The following is a 14,550-nucleotide window of genomic DNA, read 5'->3' on the forward strand; positions in this document are numbered from 1 at the left end:
TTTTTCGCCAACCGGGGACTAGCTTTCCCGACAAGATCCTCTTTCGACCTGCTGTTCTGGTCTACTTGGGCTAAATCGCCGCTGCGCCATCGCGATCACCGACTGGTAAAATTCGACTGTCATGAGCGGATCGACTACAAGCCACAAGTCCCATCGTGGACCTGACCTGCTTACTCTACTGGCCTTCAAAATTCACCAGCATTACCCGTTTTGGCACGCTCTCGGCTTTCTGAGCCTATGCTTATTGGATGCGTACAACCGAGTCTTCAGCAAAAGCATACCAAAGAAGGTAAGGCAGGGTACTGGCTGCGTGTTCATCTCGCTCGTGGCTCGTCAACTTTAGGTGTGACAGGCCGGAATTTCTGGAGCGTATGTGCGGGAAGCTCGGACCAAACCACTGGGATTCATAGGTGAAGTTACAAATTCGACCACGGACGCCTCATTCTTCTGACAGCGATCAGACCATGAATTTGACTTGGAGTCGCTTGTGGTGGCGTGGAGTGGACAGGTGGTATGTAAGTAATTTGCCTGACGATTGCAATAGCAATGATTGGGTATGGCAGACGGCAGCGGATGGGGAGAGATTTTTCTGTTGCTCTTTCCCTCTTGTTGCACAATTCTCGTACCTCTGCTCCGAGTCCTATTCTCTCACCCTTTTGCTGCGGTGCATATACTCTCCCTTCATCCTTCTTTTCCGACGCCCGCTCCGAATTCATACAGCCCACCATGGCGCCCTGGACACCTACGGAGAACTTCAGCTGGGCTGATGATGTGGAGGAGTCGATTCCACTTCCACAGTGGAATGCTGGCGACTCTGCTGGAAAGAAAGAGACTGATCGGCCAAAGGAGGATTCGAAGAAGTCGAGCTGGGGTGACGCATTTCTGAAGGCGACTGGTCTCTCTGGTGCAAACACGAAGTCGGAGGCGCCAGAAGTGGATTTGACAGAGCCGACCGCCATGGAAGAAGATCAGAGCGGAGAGAGGAATTCTCGACAGGAGCTCTCTTCACCTGCAGATGACGGGCCACTTGCTTCTGCTTCTCCGCCCGAAGCAGATCTCAGTGTCAACGGGAAGGCAAACGGCTCGGAATTGACCTCGACAGATCGCCAGAGCGATGAAGACGTGGGAACTTCTCCTATGGGAACTCAGAGCGATGATGAGGAGCTCTCATCATCTTCTTCCGCTCTCTCGCAGATCTGCGAGGATGCTTGGGGCGGAGATATCGAAAATTTTGATACAGCGGACGAACGGAGTCATGAGAAAGAGTTTGTTGCATCTCTGACGAGAAGACTTCTCCATGCTCCCCGAGGGAAAGATGCTGCGGATAGGGCGCCAGAAGAAAATCAGAGCGATGGCAAGGATGAAGCACATAACGCGCGACTTTCTGGATCAACAACACTGCTTCCAGCCAACGAGGGTCAGCGAGCAGGTGCTATTGGGCAGGGTGGTGAAATGGAGAACAGGAACCCAAGATGGAAAGTGTGGCTTGTTCTCTTCCTTTTTGCCCTATGCTACTGCTGTCTCTGCGCGACGCTTGGAACGCTGTGCCATCCTGCTTGATGATCCTCAAACTTCTCTTCAACAAGCCAACCTGAGAATGACGAAAGTGTGTCCGACTCGCTTCCTCCTCCACTAGAAGTCACCACGTTCGAGGATGTCCGGGCTGCTCGAAAGTACTGTATCGTATCAGTACAATCGAGTAAGCATGCAAGATTACATGAAAGATCATATACGTTGCGTCCGATAATTCCATGCCTGCTTCTACTTGGTCGGCATTGGGCTCTCGAGTGTGTCTTGCATGTCTTCGGAGTTGCAAATATGCAATGACCAACGTGAAAGCGGCGAGCAGGGTAGCGATGATTCCGAAAGTTATGGCCAGCAGGACTTGCTGGCGATCGTCGTCTCTGGGAGCATTGCTGCTGAACTGCAATGCGGATTGTGTGCTGGTTGAGTCCTTGGCTGTGAATGTAGTATTATTCAAAGATGTCTGGTTCCAGGCGGGCGAGCAAGTCATGATTGAGTGCAACAGAAGTAAGGAAGGACAGATTGATGGAACGCCGCAACAACGCGCTTGAAATATATATGCGCTACTGACACGCCATGCCTGAAACTGGTCTTCACGAATAGAGAAAACACTCGGAGGTGCAGTGTTGATTGTGACGACTGATCCGAGCCAAGGCATCGTAACCCGCGTCCTGCTGTCTCAATACAGAAATGTCAAGGAGGTGCAGTCGCGCGATTGCAGGCGCCGGATGGCATGCGACCATGTGGCTGCATCTCGGCCCAGGGCAGAAAATCGCATCAAGGAAAGATTTGGAGGTGCTGTGGTGTTGATCAGCTCTGGCTGAGCCTACTTGGGAAATCTTTGTGGGGTGCTTTCATAGCTCTCCAGGCTGTGTTGGCTGCGTGAGTGAAGTGGCTGATGAGGGCAGCTCAAACTAGCAGAAAGTCGGAGGTGCAGCTGCAGGCTCAAAGGCCCAGGAAGCTGAAGCATCACCTCCTTTGAGCAGAAACTGGGGGGTGCAGCTGCACACGCGGGAGCTTAGCTCTGGTGGCTGTCAGCTCGATCCAGCATAAAGCAGGAGGTGCACGCTGCTATTGTTCGTCAGCCTTATTGAAAGTCCACTTGCGTTCATTGCACTCTTTCCTGGCCATGCGTTGCACGACTCGATTCGACGTCAGTGAAACCAAACACAAAACGTCGAAAAATGGATCGGCAATGTGCGACATGCGGCAAGAAGTTCAGCCGCGCAACGACAATGCGACGACATGCGCTATCACATGCTTCACCTAAGGAAGGCAGGACCCACAAATGTCATACATGTGGGAACACATTCAAGAGAGCGGACAGACTTTCTCGTCACATAAAAATACATACCGGACATGACCTGAAAAATTGCAAGCACTGCGGTCGTGGCTTCCGGCCTGACTATCTCCCACTCCACACCAAATCTTGTCGTGGGCGGTTCGAGCACGATTCAAACTTGAAGTATGTTCCAGAGCGAGCAGAGACCCGCGTGCTGAAGGCATGGTGTCTCAGCGTCGCCCAACAAGTGGATTCCCGACCTCAGTCCGAGTATTCAAAACTTGTGAAGCCTGTGCGGTTCGTCAATGAGTCTGCGTCGAGTATCTGGAATGTGGACAGGGAAGTGCGACGTGCCTGGCGCACCGATAGCATTCGTTCTGTAAATGGAGCCATCAGGAGCGCATCGGACGTCCTTAGTGAAGCAGAATGTCTCGTATACAACGACAACCTGATCGGACTGCAGGACCTCATAAGTTCTCTGGAGCCACAATGGGCCAAAGTAACAACGTTGCTGCAACTATCTATCGAAGCTATGGGGGAACACGATGACAGCGACTGGGAGTATGGTGGCGCATGGGGAATGTCTTTGCTGGAACATGCGACCAACTCAGGTGCTTTTGAAGTACTTCGATACTTGATGTCGCCATGGTCAAATCTCAAAGACGCACCCCGTGGACGAACTCTATTGCATCGCGCTGTACAGCGTGGTTATCTGGAAATAATGACCTTCCTGGTTCGAGACAAAAATGCCGATTTGGATTTTCTCTTGAAGAGCGACATAGTGGACCTAAGCCCACTAGCAGTGTCAATTGAGTCAGGAAACATCGATATTGTCAAGCATCTGTTTGACCTTGGGTGCAATCTGCAGGCCAATTGTGATAGTCTTTCAACGCCGGCTTTTTCTTATGCTTTGGATGAGGGGAACCAGGATATTTCTCAATGGCTCCTCGACCAGAGAGCTTCTGTTACGAAAGCCGATATCAGTGGCCGAATGCCACTCCATTATGCAGCAAAAACTGGTGCAGTGGATATCATGCGAGCTCTGTTACGCTCAGGCGTAGAGATCGATGCTGGAGACAAACCTTACTTAGAGACACCGCTGTGCTATGCCGCTCGATATAGCCACTTGGACGCAATGCGCCTCTTGTTGGAGTCAGGGGCGAAAGTCGAGGGCATTTCAGAACATGGTAGAGGCACGCCCCTATATGCAGCATGTTCCGCAGTTCGAAGGTTTGGGTCATCTGCGTTTGATTTACTGGTCGCTTGGAGAGTCGATCTCGACCGCATGTATAAGGACCGAGGTCAGATGCGCACGGTTTTGGGCTTCCTTTGTCAAGATCTTTCGGCCTCCCCAGACGGAATAAAACGTCTGCTAAATGCTGGAGCGGACATCAATCTTGGAGATCAACCACCATTGCTTGCGGCCTGGCAATATGGACCGGGTGAGATTGTCGAATTGCTCCTCAGATCCGGAGCAGAATATGAATCTTTACATCTCGAGGAAGCACCAGTCGAAGACTTATCCTGGAAGCCACCAACTCGAGACAAAAAGCTGCTGATCCTGCAGGCCTGGAAAGAGGAACGAGCACGGGCAGGCTGTTTTTCCGGCTAAGCCTTCGAGTGGTAGCTACTTTGCTATATCAAGCTATCTGTCTACAATAAAATGACAAAACTGCGATCGCGTCACAGAAAGCGACAGGACTTCACGCCTTGATATTGTTCCTGCTATCGTTGGCATCACATCCTACCGCGCTGAAACGTAGCGAATATTAGCAGGACGGAATACACACCAACGTAAGCAAAGCTTCCAAGCAGGGCTGGTAGTATCCGGTGAATGCGTGTGCATAGCGCACGAACAGAGTGGTTATATTGTTATTATTCTACCACATTCTCAGATGTTTTGAGTTGTAGATCAGAGTAACAGCCGAACTTCAATACGCATCATTGCGATTCAGGTTTTGTTCCAAATTTCTCAGCTTTACGGCCTGCTTTGGTATCCAAGTCCTTACTGCGGCGGTCGCATAGGAAATCACATTATGCCCGCTGAACAGGACTTGACCAAAAGCTCTTCGCCGCAGTGACTCGTGTTGACTTTTCCACGCGTGTTCAATACATCTCGTCATTCTCAAGCGAGTGAGTTCTCTTCGTGGTTTGATTGACCGTGCTCGTGCAACTCATCATTCCGCGAAGCATGTCGTGATTATCGATAGGTCCGCATGGGGTCCCCTAAACCGTAGTGAGCTGTACCCGAGTAGATCAATCACCAGTGAAGCTCACGTTTTCTCTGCAGGGTGGCTTCTCTGGTCCGCTTCCTCATCTGTCCACCTCGATATAAGCAGGACTTACAAGACGCCAGGGATGGAGAGAACATCGGCAATGAACTGAGTGTAAAGAATAATGATGTCCAGCAGTAAATTGTCAAAGTGACTATCTGTGCAAGCTGGTTCGATCATTGATGTAATCCAGCACGAACCGCGAAGCACCAAGCCAACCCTCTGCTGATCACTTTTAGCCCTCCAGCTTCAATCCCTCCGTATAACAAACTTTTCAACGACCAAGACGAACTCCTGCAACTTCTACCCCCGCCTCGTCCCCTGAATGGCTTCCCTCCCAGCCAAAGCGCGGATAAAACCATTTATGTGGCGCAAGCAACACCATAGTAGTACTGTCCGCTGATGCCGTTGCGGGTTTCCGCGTGCGTAACAGTACTGCAGCACTTGGCATCGCACTGAGCCTGAATTTCAGGTTTGCAGTCCCACTAAAGCGCGTTGGTCAGCTATTTCTGTCGTTCAGACCGGCCCTTGGAGGAAGGATTACTTGGTAGCAGCAGTCCTTGGGCTTACAAGCCATCTGTTTCGAGTAATTAGCAAGATTCTTGTCTTGTCAGTGCATGGAGATCATACTGCGAGGGAAGTCAATCCCAAGACAGAGGCGAAGATGGAGATGAAGTTGACCATTTTGGTACTGGAAGGGTTGTTGTTGTTTGGTGGAGATGTTGTCGATTGTTGCTCTGTTGCTGGGTCTGATGTGCTTCTCTATTTCGCGGTCGCCCAAGTGCCTTATATATTCTTCAGTGGCCGCTCTTGGCCTATGCTGCACATCGTGCCTGGCGGTGTAAATACGAGGAGCATGAGTGCTCCGCCTATTCGGCGACCAGCTTGTGAGACAATCTCCTGTCTTCTATCAATAAGAGCAGTGGTCTATCAGCAACGAAATGCTTACGCTATGCTTGCTAGTACAGAAGGCTCATGTATAAGACCCACGCGTCCAGCCTTGTAGCGTTAAAAGATTAGTAAACTTGCCTCTTCTTCCAGGACTTCGACTGCCCTAGTTAGCAATTTTGCTAAGGCTTATGATGAGTGATCTGCTTATGTGTAGTGCGGACTGGCCCAATCGTTACCTCTATCGAGCGTTGTGCATTGACTTCACATTTTTGCCTAGTGCGATAATTCTTCCTTGGGTTCCAAGCATTGGTATTGCTGAAACGTACTTTCCAGGAGCCTGGTCGAAAGAGATCCGCTACTGAACACAACCCGACACGGACAGGGCCCAATATCTGGGTTCAACGTTGTCGATTGAAGTGACTCGGTGAGCGATGGATAGACGATCAGAGCCCTTCGTTGCACTGTAGAGCTGCGGGCTGGCGCTGGATGAGAGCTAATGTAGCGAATGCTATACCACTGCAGCGCCCGCTCAAATCATTCCCGAATCGGTCGATTACTCGAGGGCAAGCTGTGTAGCGGTGTGGTATTGTTTGATCTCGCACGGCTCAATAAGTGGATATGGTCGCACTCATCCTTATGCTTGCTGATTTCACTACCATGTTCCGAGACTTCCACAGTCGACCGGTCGAGATGTTTGAGTAATCCGCAACGGATAAGGTCGATCTGAGTTGTTTCATGAAATTTCCATCGGGGACGGAAGGCTGCGGACCCTCCAGACCTGCGAAGGGCAAGGAGCACAAGCATTGTTCCTCTTCCTGTACAGCTGAGCGTCACACGGGCCTTGAAGCACAGGTTCGATTACTCCCGTATCGCAGAGGCAGCGTCCCATCGCGAAAGGGACAATTTGAGCACAGTGGCAATGGGCACCTGGTCACACTGGACTTCGCATTTGCTTGTGGGCGACCTTTTGGTACTCCAGGTTGTAGTGATCAATAGACAAAGAACTCAGACTTCCGTTTCCGGAAACATGATGCTATTTCTTTGTTCACTCTTTCACCATTCTATAATGCGTTGTACTACGCCATGTCAGCTTCGCAAAAGGCCACCCGCTGTGAACACAGCATAGCAGAACAAAAATGCCATTCAGCTGGAATCCGTCGTTGGCCGCGGAGACACCCGGTTCTCAGGATACTCCTCCACCAGTAACTCCATATGCGCCATACCGCAACCCACTTCCCGCGAGCGACGGACTGCGAGCGGAGTTTCTGGACTTTGGATTAAATTCTGTAGAACATGAAAACCCAGGTGAGAGTCGCGGTGTACAATAGCATCGCATTTGCTGATGGATACCAGAGGCGAATGAAGAATGGGGCCGAGTCCTTTTGCGAGAATGGAGCCAGTTGACGCCGACGGAACAACAAAACTTGGGGCAGCAGATCCGAAAAGTATTGGGTTTCTGGAGCCAAGCAGAAGGGCAAGTAGCTGCGATTAACAAGTCCGCCAGCGCCGCCCAAGCAAGACCTCGGTGGCAAGAAGCATCGCGGAGAGCTTCAATACTGGGTCTCGCGATTGACACGCTTAAGAGGATGTGGGATTTGCATGCTCCACCTACATCGAGATTCGGACAATGTATAATCGAACGAAAGAAGATGGCACAGAGTCTCAAGCGAGACGCGGACTTGATGAAAAATTCAAGACCCTCCTCTGCGCAACGAAGTTCGGCTGCCTTCGATGCGTTGGTGGACAGGCAGGAGGCTTTAAAAGCAGCAAGAGCGCGGAGGCAACTAGAGATTGATTGGAGTCGGGTCAGAAGGCTTGAAGCAGAGCGCCAACGCAACGCGAAGCCGACAGGCACTCGAGCTATACCACTGCGGGAACCAGACCGGACATGGCGACCAATCCAAGATATGCGTGGAGGCATGGGAACAATCCAAGTCTGGGGTCGGGACAACGGTGGTGGACTAATAGCAGATCGCGTTGTCATCAAAGATACCGTCATCCGGTCAAGGTCGCTTTGGGAAACTTCGACAACTTGGTATGGCGACAAAAGCGACAGGATCCCGTTGAAATTCTGGGCGCATTCGAAAATGGACACTGGCGGAAAATATATCGTGCATCTGGCTTCCTCTCAGGCTCAAGTGGACGAGGACCGATTGCTGTATCGGATGTGGCTGGAATACTGTCCGAATGGCGATCTATCAGAGCTAATAGCACGACACCGATCCGCGGAAAGGCGCATCCCCATCGATTTTATCATCTACACTTTCAAAGCGCTGATTGACTGCTGTCTTCGCATGGAACGCGGGACAGTCGGCAAGAGTAGTGGCGAGTGGGAGCAAATCGTCCACAGAGACCTCAAACCTCCGAACATCTTGCTAGGCTTGCCGAGGGTGACATTTCCCTCCTACCCAGAACCAAAGATGGCAGATTTCGGTCTCTCGATGGTGACGAACCCGGACGACGAGATGAACCCAAGCTTGTACAATCTTGGAGGTGGGACGCAAGGCTACCTGGCGCCGGAGCAGTTCAGTTTCATCAATCCGATGACCAACGAACCAGTTGACAACTTCAAACTCCTCGCGCCGGCGAACGTGTGGGGCGCGGCGAGTATCGTTCTTTGCTTGCTAGAGCGATCTGAACTGAACATCGCCACGCAGCCTGATTATATGCCTGGAGGGACGTGGCGATACAGGGTCAGTGATGCCGCCAGGTCCATGTATCAAGACCCGGATCTCCTCGATATGGTTGATCGCTGTCTGGAATATCAACCGGCGGACCGTCCGACGCCTGAAGAATTGAGGAAGTGGATCACGAAGAAGATCGCCGCGGATCCATGGCTGAGCGTTGAGTCCTGGGGAGGAGAACATCCAGTTGCTTTCGCTCGTGTCGTCGAGCCGAAGACCCACAGGCATTACATCGGCATGTCATTTAATGAAATCATAGGACTGCCACCCGGGGCACCTTATACAGGCGGCGGTGCGCCCGAACGGCGCTCCAGGCCTCCCGGGAGACGATTCGGAACTCGTCCTCCATCATCACCTCCGAGGAATCCCTTTTCTGACGGGGCAGCGGCATGGTTGAACGATAGCTGAGAGGCGACCTTCGTGCTGCAGGCCAACTGTAGACACGTCCCCATATTTTCAATCGGGCGTGCCTACTTAGGTAAGTGCCTCCGCAGCTAGAGGCGCAATTCTTGGAACTCGTCGTCTTGCGAGAAGTTGAGATGAAACCGCGGGCATTTCGCATATTCCAGCGTAGCACCATCGCCAGTCTCAAAATCGACAAGACGGCCTCCAGTTTCCTTGTCCTCGCTCAGATACATAGCTTGCAAACCATCGCCGCTCATGGTCTTCTGCCATGACGGAACACAGAAGCCAAATATCTGTCCTGTAACGTCCCAATACGTCTGTTGTTGCGTATTCAGGTACTTAAATTTGCCTTTAATCTTGAAAGCCAAAGGTGTGTTCCTGCTTTCTTCAAATAGCTCTTTCAGCTTTTTCGCTGTCGTCCCACCTGGAGCCTTCGTCCTCTCTTTTGGCTGAAACGTAGTGACCATGACGAACGGAAGCTGGTCGTCCTTCTCAGCCAAATCCGCGTCTCCGTCTTTGTCAACAGCATATGGTGTTCCGTCGATCAACACAAGATCGCTCTCTTCATCTTCGAACAGCCCGATGCCATGATCGCCTTGGGTCTTGAGGAAAGCCGTCGGCGGACCTCCATCCTTGAGGCCGGCATTGTAAGCCGAGAGCAGTGAGAACTGGAAGATGTCGTTCGGAGCCATCGGTCGCGACCCTATCGAGTGTCTACGCTGCTTGCTCAGTACGGTCAGTGCAGACGATTAGCAATGAGAGCTTCACGATGCAAGTCCAGATACGCGCCATAGAAAGCAGCTCGTCAGTGTCGGCATTCTCACCGCTTCGTCATGCAGCTAGACAAGCTTGTGGTACCTGCAGCTGGCCAGTATGTTCGTCTACTTCAACGCTGCGAGCGCGTGAGATATCATCTCTGTCAACGCACAGAGTTAATTCAGAGCTGTGCGGTCGAGTATAGTCGCTGTCGGGCTTGTTCACAGGCCGAACAATAGGGCGTAGGGCGTGTTATGACTCTGTTGTGAAGAATTAAGCCGCCGAGCTGCTCCAATGCCGATGTCGCTAAAGGTCATGCATTGCCTGTTTGCTAATCTGTCATTCTGGCTCGCGTCTTCGGATCGGCCATGTTGAAGAGCATCTTGAGGAGCACGCACGCGTGGAAAACAACGACTTCACAACTACGACCAGCACAAGTGACAAGAACGAATTTTGTGCCTAAGGCATTCACATCCTCACGCAGCATGTCGTCTTCGGGCCCGAGAATACTCCTCCACGGCACAGGAGGAGTAGGAGCAGTCTACGCCTACCAGTTGCTCAAAGGAGGAGCCGACGTGACAGCAATCTGCCGATCAAATTATCAAGCAGTCAAAGACAACGGAATCCTCATCGACTCAGACATCTACGGCAAAGGCCTACACATCAAGCCAAAAGTCGCTCGAAATCCTCAAGAAGCTGCCGAAAATGGACCTTACGACTACTTGCTCGTAGCAACTAAAGCCTTTCCCGAAAACAAGACCTCCGAGACGATAGCTCCTGCTGTTACACCTGGCAAGACTACGGTCGCTTTGCTCCAGAATGGCGTCGGTATCGAGCAGGAGTACGCGGAACGATTTCCAGAGAATCCTCTTCTCAGCTGCGTGATCTATCAACCGACAACCCAAATCTCACCAGGCCACGTTCGTCACGGAAATTTCGAGAGCTTCGCCACTGGGCCTTTCCCAGCATCTGCGCACGATAATCCAAGTGTCAAAGCCTCTGCTGAGAAATTGGTTGAACTACTCAACGCCGGCGGAGGAAATGCATCCTATCACGCAGACATCCAAGAACTCCGGTGGTCCAAACTCCTCCTCAACGTCCCCTTCAACTCCATCACAGCTCTCACATTGGCACGAGATCTCCCGTTCTTAGCTTCATCAGAACTCGCAGAATCAGTCGTCAAAGGCGTGTTAGATGAAGTCGTGGCCATCTCTCAAGCACTCGGATATAAAAAGATCACGAAAGATGGTGCATATGAGGGACTTGCCAAGATCATGGCTCGAAAAGGCACGTTGGGGATTGAGTATAGTATGTTGACAGATGTTCTCCATGCGAGGAAAATGGAACATGAGGTCATTCTGGGAAATCCTGTGAGAACTGCGCAGAAATTAGGTGTGTCGGTGCCGAGGATGGAGATGCTTTATGCTCTGGTTAAAGCGTTGGATCTGGCGCAGCAGAAGAGGAAGCCAGGGCAGAGTTTGGATTGCGAGGATTTGGGGACTGCGGCTGCGAATTAGTGTGTGAGATCGGGTACTGCATTGCTGGTGCTGCTGCATAGCATCGGAGGTGACCAAGATACAGGCGTATGCTTAGATGTAGACTATAGAAACTGCACATTAGCATTACAGTAGGTTCCAATTCCTCGCCTGCTTTAAAACGCTGTCCCGTCTTGATCTCTGTCGTAATAACGAATGGTGGAGGGTATCTTGAACTCTGAACAAAGCACGCTCGCTATGCCAAACACAACCCAGATGACGAAAGCAGACCGCTCGCTCCAAAATGCAACAAAAGTGTCCCAATGATCAACAACATCTTCCACTACTTCCCGCAAGTCCTAGAACTCCGCGTCCTTTCCTTCTTCGCCTCGTGCTACCGCCATATCCATCACTCGTGAGCCCACCAGACTTTATACTGCTCGACCCGTCATCAAATCTGTAGTAGTCCGCATCTCCGTACTGTATTCCACTCATAGGGTCATCAGGGTCGATTTCTCCCAGTTCAATCTTCGTCAAGATTATTCTCGCAAGTTTGTTGAAGGCTTCTTCCACTCCGTCTCCAGATAAGGCGCTCACTTCCATCGCAGCAGGAATTCTATTCTGGCTGGCCCAGTTCCCAGCAATGCTTGCGTTCACTCCTCGGTCATTCTCACTCGCTATAGTCGCTCTCTGTTGGCTTCCTAGCGTGACGGGCAAGCTTCCTGGTCCGATGGTGCCTGTCCGACTGCTCAAGCTCCCGAAAGCATCTCCGTCCAGCAGACTCTCCTGCTGCACCTCTCGCGCCAGATCCGGATCTTCTTTCAAATCCTTCTTATTGCCTACCAGCACAACACTCAAATGCGGACTACCCAGAGTCCTCGCATCTCGCAGAAATTCTCCCAATCCACGAAACGATTCCGGGTTATTCACATCGTAGACCAAGATCGCGCCCGCTGCGCCGCGATAGTATGACCTGCTCACGCTGCGAAACCGCTCTGTACCCGCTGTATCCCACAATTGTAGCTTTATCCTTTTCCTTCGAGGTGCTACCGTATCTCGTCCTCGATATGTCCCGTTTGTTGCGCCCGAATCTCCAATTTTGACAATCTTGCTCGCGAATTCTACACCGATTGTTTGGGAGGATAAGACGCGCCATTCGGATTTTACGAAGCGGTGGAGGAGACATGATTTTCCTGCGTTTGAAGGTCCGAGGAGAATGATTTTGGCGAGGTAGTCGTACATGGAACCCAGTTCTTGAGGGCCATGGCTGCTCGGTGGGAGGTCGGTCGCTGTGTTGGTGGATGAGGCTGTGCCTCTGCGCTGGCGAGGCATGCTCGAATATTTCGGAGGGCTGTGCTATCGGGAGGACATGGCGGACTGGTGCCGCTGTGAACTGGCGGAGAGTCGAGATGCGAAGGATGGTGGTACTGGGTCAGGTGAGGTGGGTATCTGATGTTGCCAAGCGAAGCGAGGGGATCGATCACATGCAACTTTGGACCTCGTGTCTGTCTTCCCTCTTTGCTCTGCACTATCATCAATGACTGACCATTTTAGTGTGCCTCATCGGTGATCCATCATCGTAGTCTCCGCGCACTTTGCACCTAATCATCGCAGCACCACAACGTACTATTCAAGCACAGAGAGCATGCCGACCACGCGAAGGCAAGAACCAAGATTCGGAGTAATACCAAGCTCCTCTGGACAGCTCTGTACCTCGAGCGACTGGTCTTATTGAGGCCTTCAGCATGAGCAAACAGACTTGCAATGCGCTGGCCGGCTCACAAGAAGCCTTAGCACCCGATAAATTGCTGGCCTTGCAATTCTCTGCGCACGCAGTCGATTCTGCTCTAGCAAGAGCTCACCATGCCCTTTCGAAGGATCAACTGATATGGCTACACTGAGGCGTGAAGCAAACATGAACAATAGCACTTCAGCCCGTCCCAGCAGTGATATAGAGCTTTAGCTAGTACCAAAGTTCATGAAAACCTCTTCAACCAGCGGTCCTGCTTCTCATAGACTCCATTCCTAAACAGTATCCCATATATCAAGAATCACCAGCATCATATTTCAACAGTCAACAACACCAATAACCATGAAGTCGATAATCACCATACTTGCTATGCTTATAGCGGCTTCTTCAGCGGTATCGACCCATTGATATCACAATAGTTCCATGTCGCTGACCACAATACAAGGCCCCAGTTGCACTCCATCACACCGGCACTCCATCGACTTTCATGGATACTACTGCCACTACAGCAGACCAGCAAGCACATATACTTAGACGCTGTCACCTTGGGCATTCCCATGGCGGAATGGAAGTCCCGCTCTACTGTCCTAACGGCGTTGATGATGTAGTAGAAGACGAGGAGGAGATGGTTGTAAAACGGGATCATATTGGAGTAATTCATATTCAAGGCGTGGATTCTGCTGAGATGTCGGATGATGTGGTCAGCAAGAGAGTTGCAGAGCTATCGCATGAAGGAGGCGAGTATGAGGATTTGTATTAGGAATGATGATCCTAAGTTTGCAAAGCTGAGAGAGTGGAGCAAACCTATGTTGAGCAGTATCATCGTATCTAAATTGCCAGTTGAAGTGCACTAGATGGTGCAGGTTGATAGGTGACACTCACTCACCTGTTCTCACAGTGCTCGTAGAGCCACAGCTCAATATCAATTGATATATCTATCCAGTCGAGCAACAAGTCTCGGGCCAGATTCGCAATGACAGGCCAGATCCCTCTCTCCTCGATACCTGCAAAATCCAGACATCGCATCCTCTTCACAACCACAGCATAGGACAATTCCAAATTCTTCCTTCCTTTTGATGTCTTCTTACTCGCTCAACATCCTACTCCATGCAACACCCCGCGAAACAGAAACCATACCTTCTGACTCAACAAATCCTAGACCAGTATAGACGAGCTGTTGTTAGGGAAGAAGGTTTCGAGCTATTTGTAGCTGTGGCTGATGAAACGACAACCAGATCTCCACAACCCGCTTTTGAAAGCTGTATCGGAGCATAGAGAGTTTTAGAATTGTCAGATAGAGCTTATGTGTCGGTACCCTGGAAGTTAGAAAAGCTGTTGGGTATTAACGGGTGCCAGCGCTGTGATCTAAGGTTTGAGGAAGTGAGAAGCCGATGGGTGACGGTGGGTGTATGACTCGGGCTTCAGCTGCGGAGTGTTGAGCTCTACGCTGTGATGCTAGGCATTCCAGGCATCTGGTACGAACGGAGTTTCGGGTGCAACAATAATATTT

At 51.1% G+C, this 14,550-nt stretch overlaps 6 protein-coding genes across 6 annotated transcripts; 4 read left to right on the forward strand and 2 right to left on the reverse strand.

Moving 5' to 3' along the window:
• Positions 1-726: 726 nt before the first annotated feature.
• Positions 727-1,560, forward strand: CKM354_000620400 (uncharacterized protein; the record flags this gene model as incomplete). The annotated part of the gene is made up of 1 exon (XM_044801509.1): positions 727-1,560. One exon carries the CDS (start codon positions 727-729, stop codon positions 1,558-1,560), a length of 834 nt encoding a protein of 277 aa, XP_044657444.1.
• A 1,199-nt stretch (positions 1,561-2,759) lies between these two features.
• CKM354_000620500 (uncharacterized protein) lies at positions 2,760-4,418 on the forward strand (the record flags this gene model as incomplete). Its single annotated transcript, XM_044801510.1, has 1 exon — positions 2,760-4,418. The coding sequence occupies one exon, from the start codon at positions 2,760-2,762 to the stop codon at positions 4,416-4,418; it is 1,659 nt and encodes a 552-aa protein (XP_044657445.1).
• Positions 4,419-7,106: 2,688 nt separating this feature from the next.
• Positions 7,107-9,062, forward strand: CKM354_000620600 (uncharacterized protein; the record flags this gene model as incomplete). The annotated part of the gene is made up of 2 exons (XM_044801511.1): positions 7,107-7,275; positions 7,324-9,062. The coding sequence occupies 2 exons, from the start codon at positions 7,107-7,109 to the stop codon at positions 9,060-9,062; spliced, it is 1,908 nt and encodes a 635-aa protein (XP_044657446.1).
• Positions 9,063-9,148: 86 nt separating this feature from the next.
• Positions 9,149-9,751, reverse strand: CKM354_000620700 (uncharacterized protein; the record flags this gene model as incomplete). Its single annotated transcript, XM_044801512.1, has 1 exon — positions 9,149-9,751. The coding sequence occupies one exon, from the start codon at positions 9,749-9,751 to the stop codon at positions 9,149-9,151; it is 603 nt and encodes a 200-aa protein (XP_044657447.1).
• Positions 9,752-10,300: 549 nt separating this feature from the next.
• On the forward strand, positions 10,301-11,332 carry CKM354_000620800 (uncharacterized protein; the record flags this gene model as incomplete). Its single annotated transcript, XM_044801513.1, has 1 exon — positions 10,301-11,332. One exon carries the CDS (start codon positions 10,301-10,303, stop codon positions 11,330-11,332), a length of 1,032 nt encoding a protein of 343 aa, XP_044657448.1.
• Positions 11,333-11,617: 285 nt separating this feature from the next.
• Positions 11,618-12,622, reverse strand: CKM354_000620900 (uncharacterized protein; the record flags this gene model as incomplete). Its single annotated transcript, XM_044801514.1, has 1 exon — positions 11,618-12,622. The coding sequence occupies one exon, from the start codon at positions 12,620-12,622 to the stop codon at positions 11,618-11,620; it is 1,005 nt and encodes a 334-aa protein (XP_044657449.1).
• Between the last annotated feature and the right edge of the window lie 1,928 nt (positions 12,623-14,550).

This window comes from Cercospora kikuchii (assembly GCF_019650295.1).
Source record: "Cercospora kikuchii DNA, contig_00003, whole genome shotgun sequence".
In the NCBI taxonomy this organism is placed as follows: domain Eukaryota; kingdom Fungi; phylum Ascomycota; class Dothideomycetes; order Mycosphaerellales; family Mycosphaerellaceae; genus Cercospora; species Cercospora kikuchii.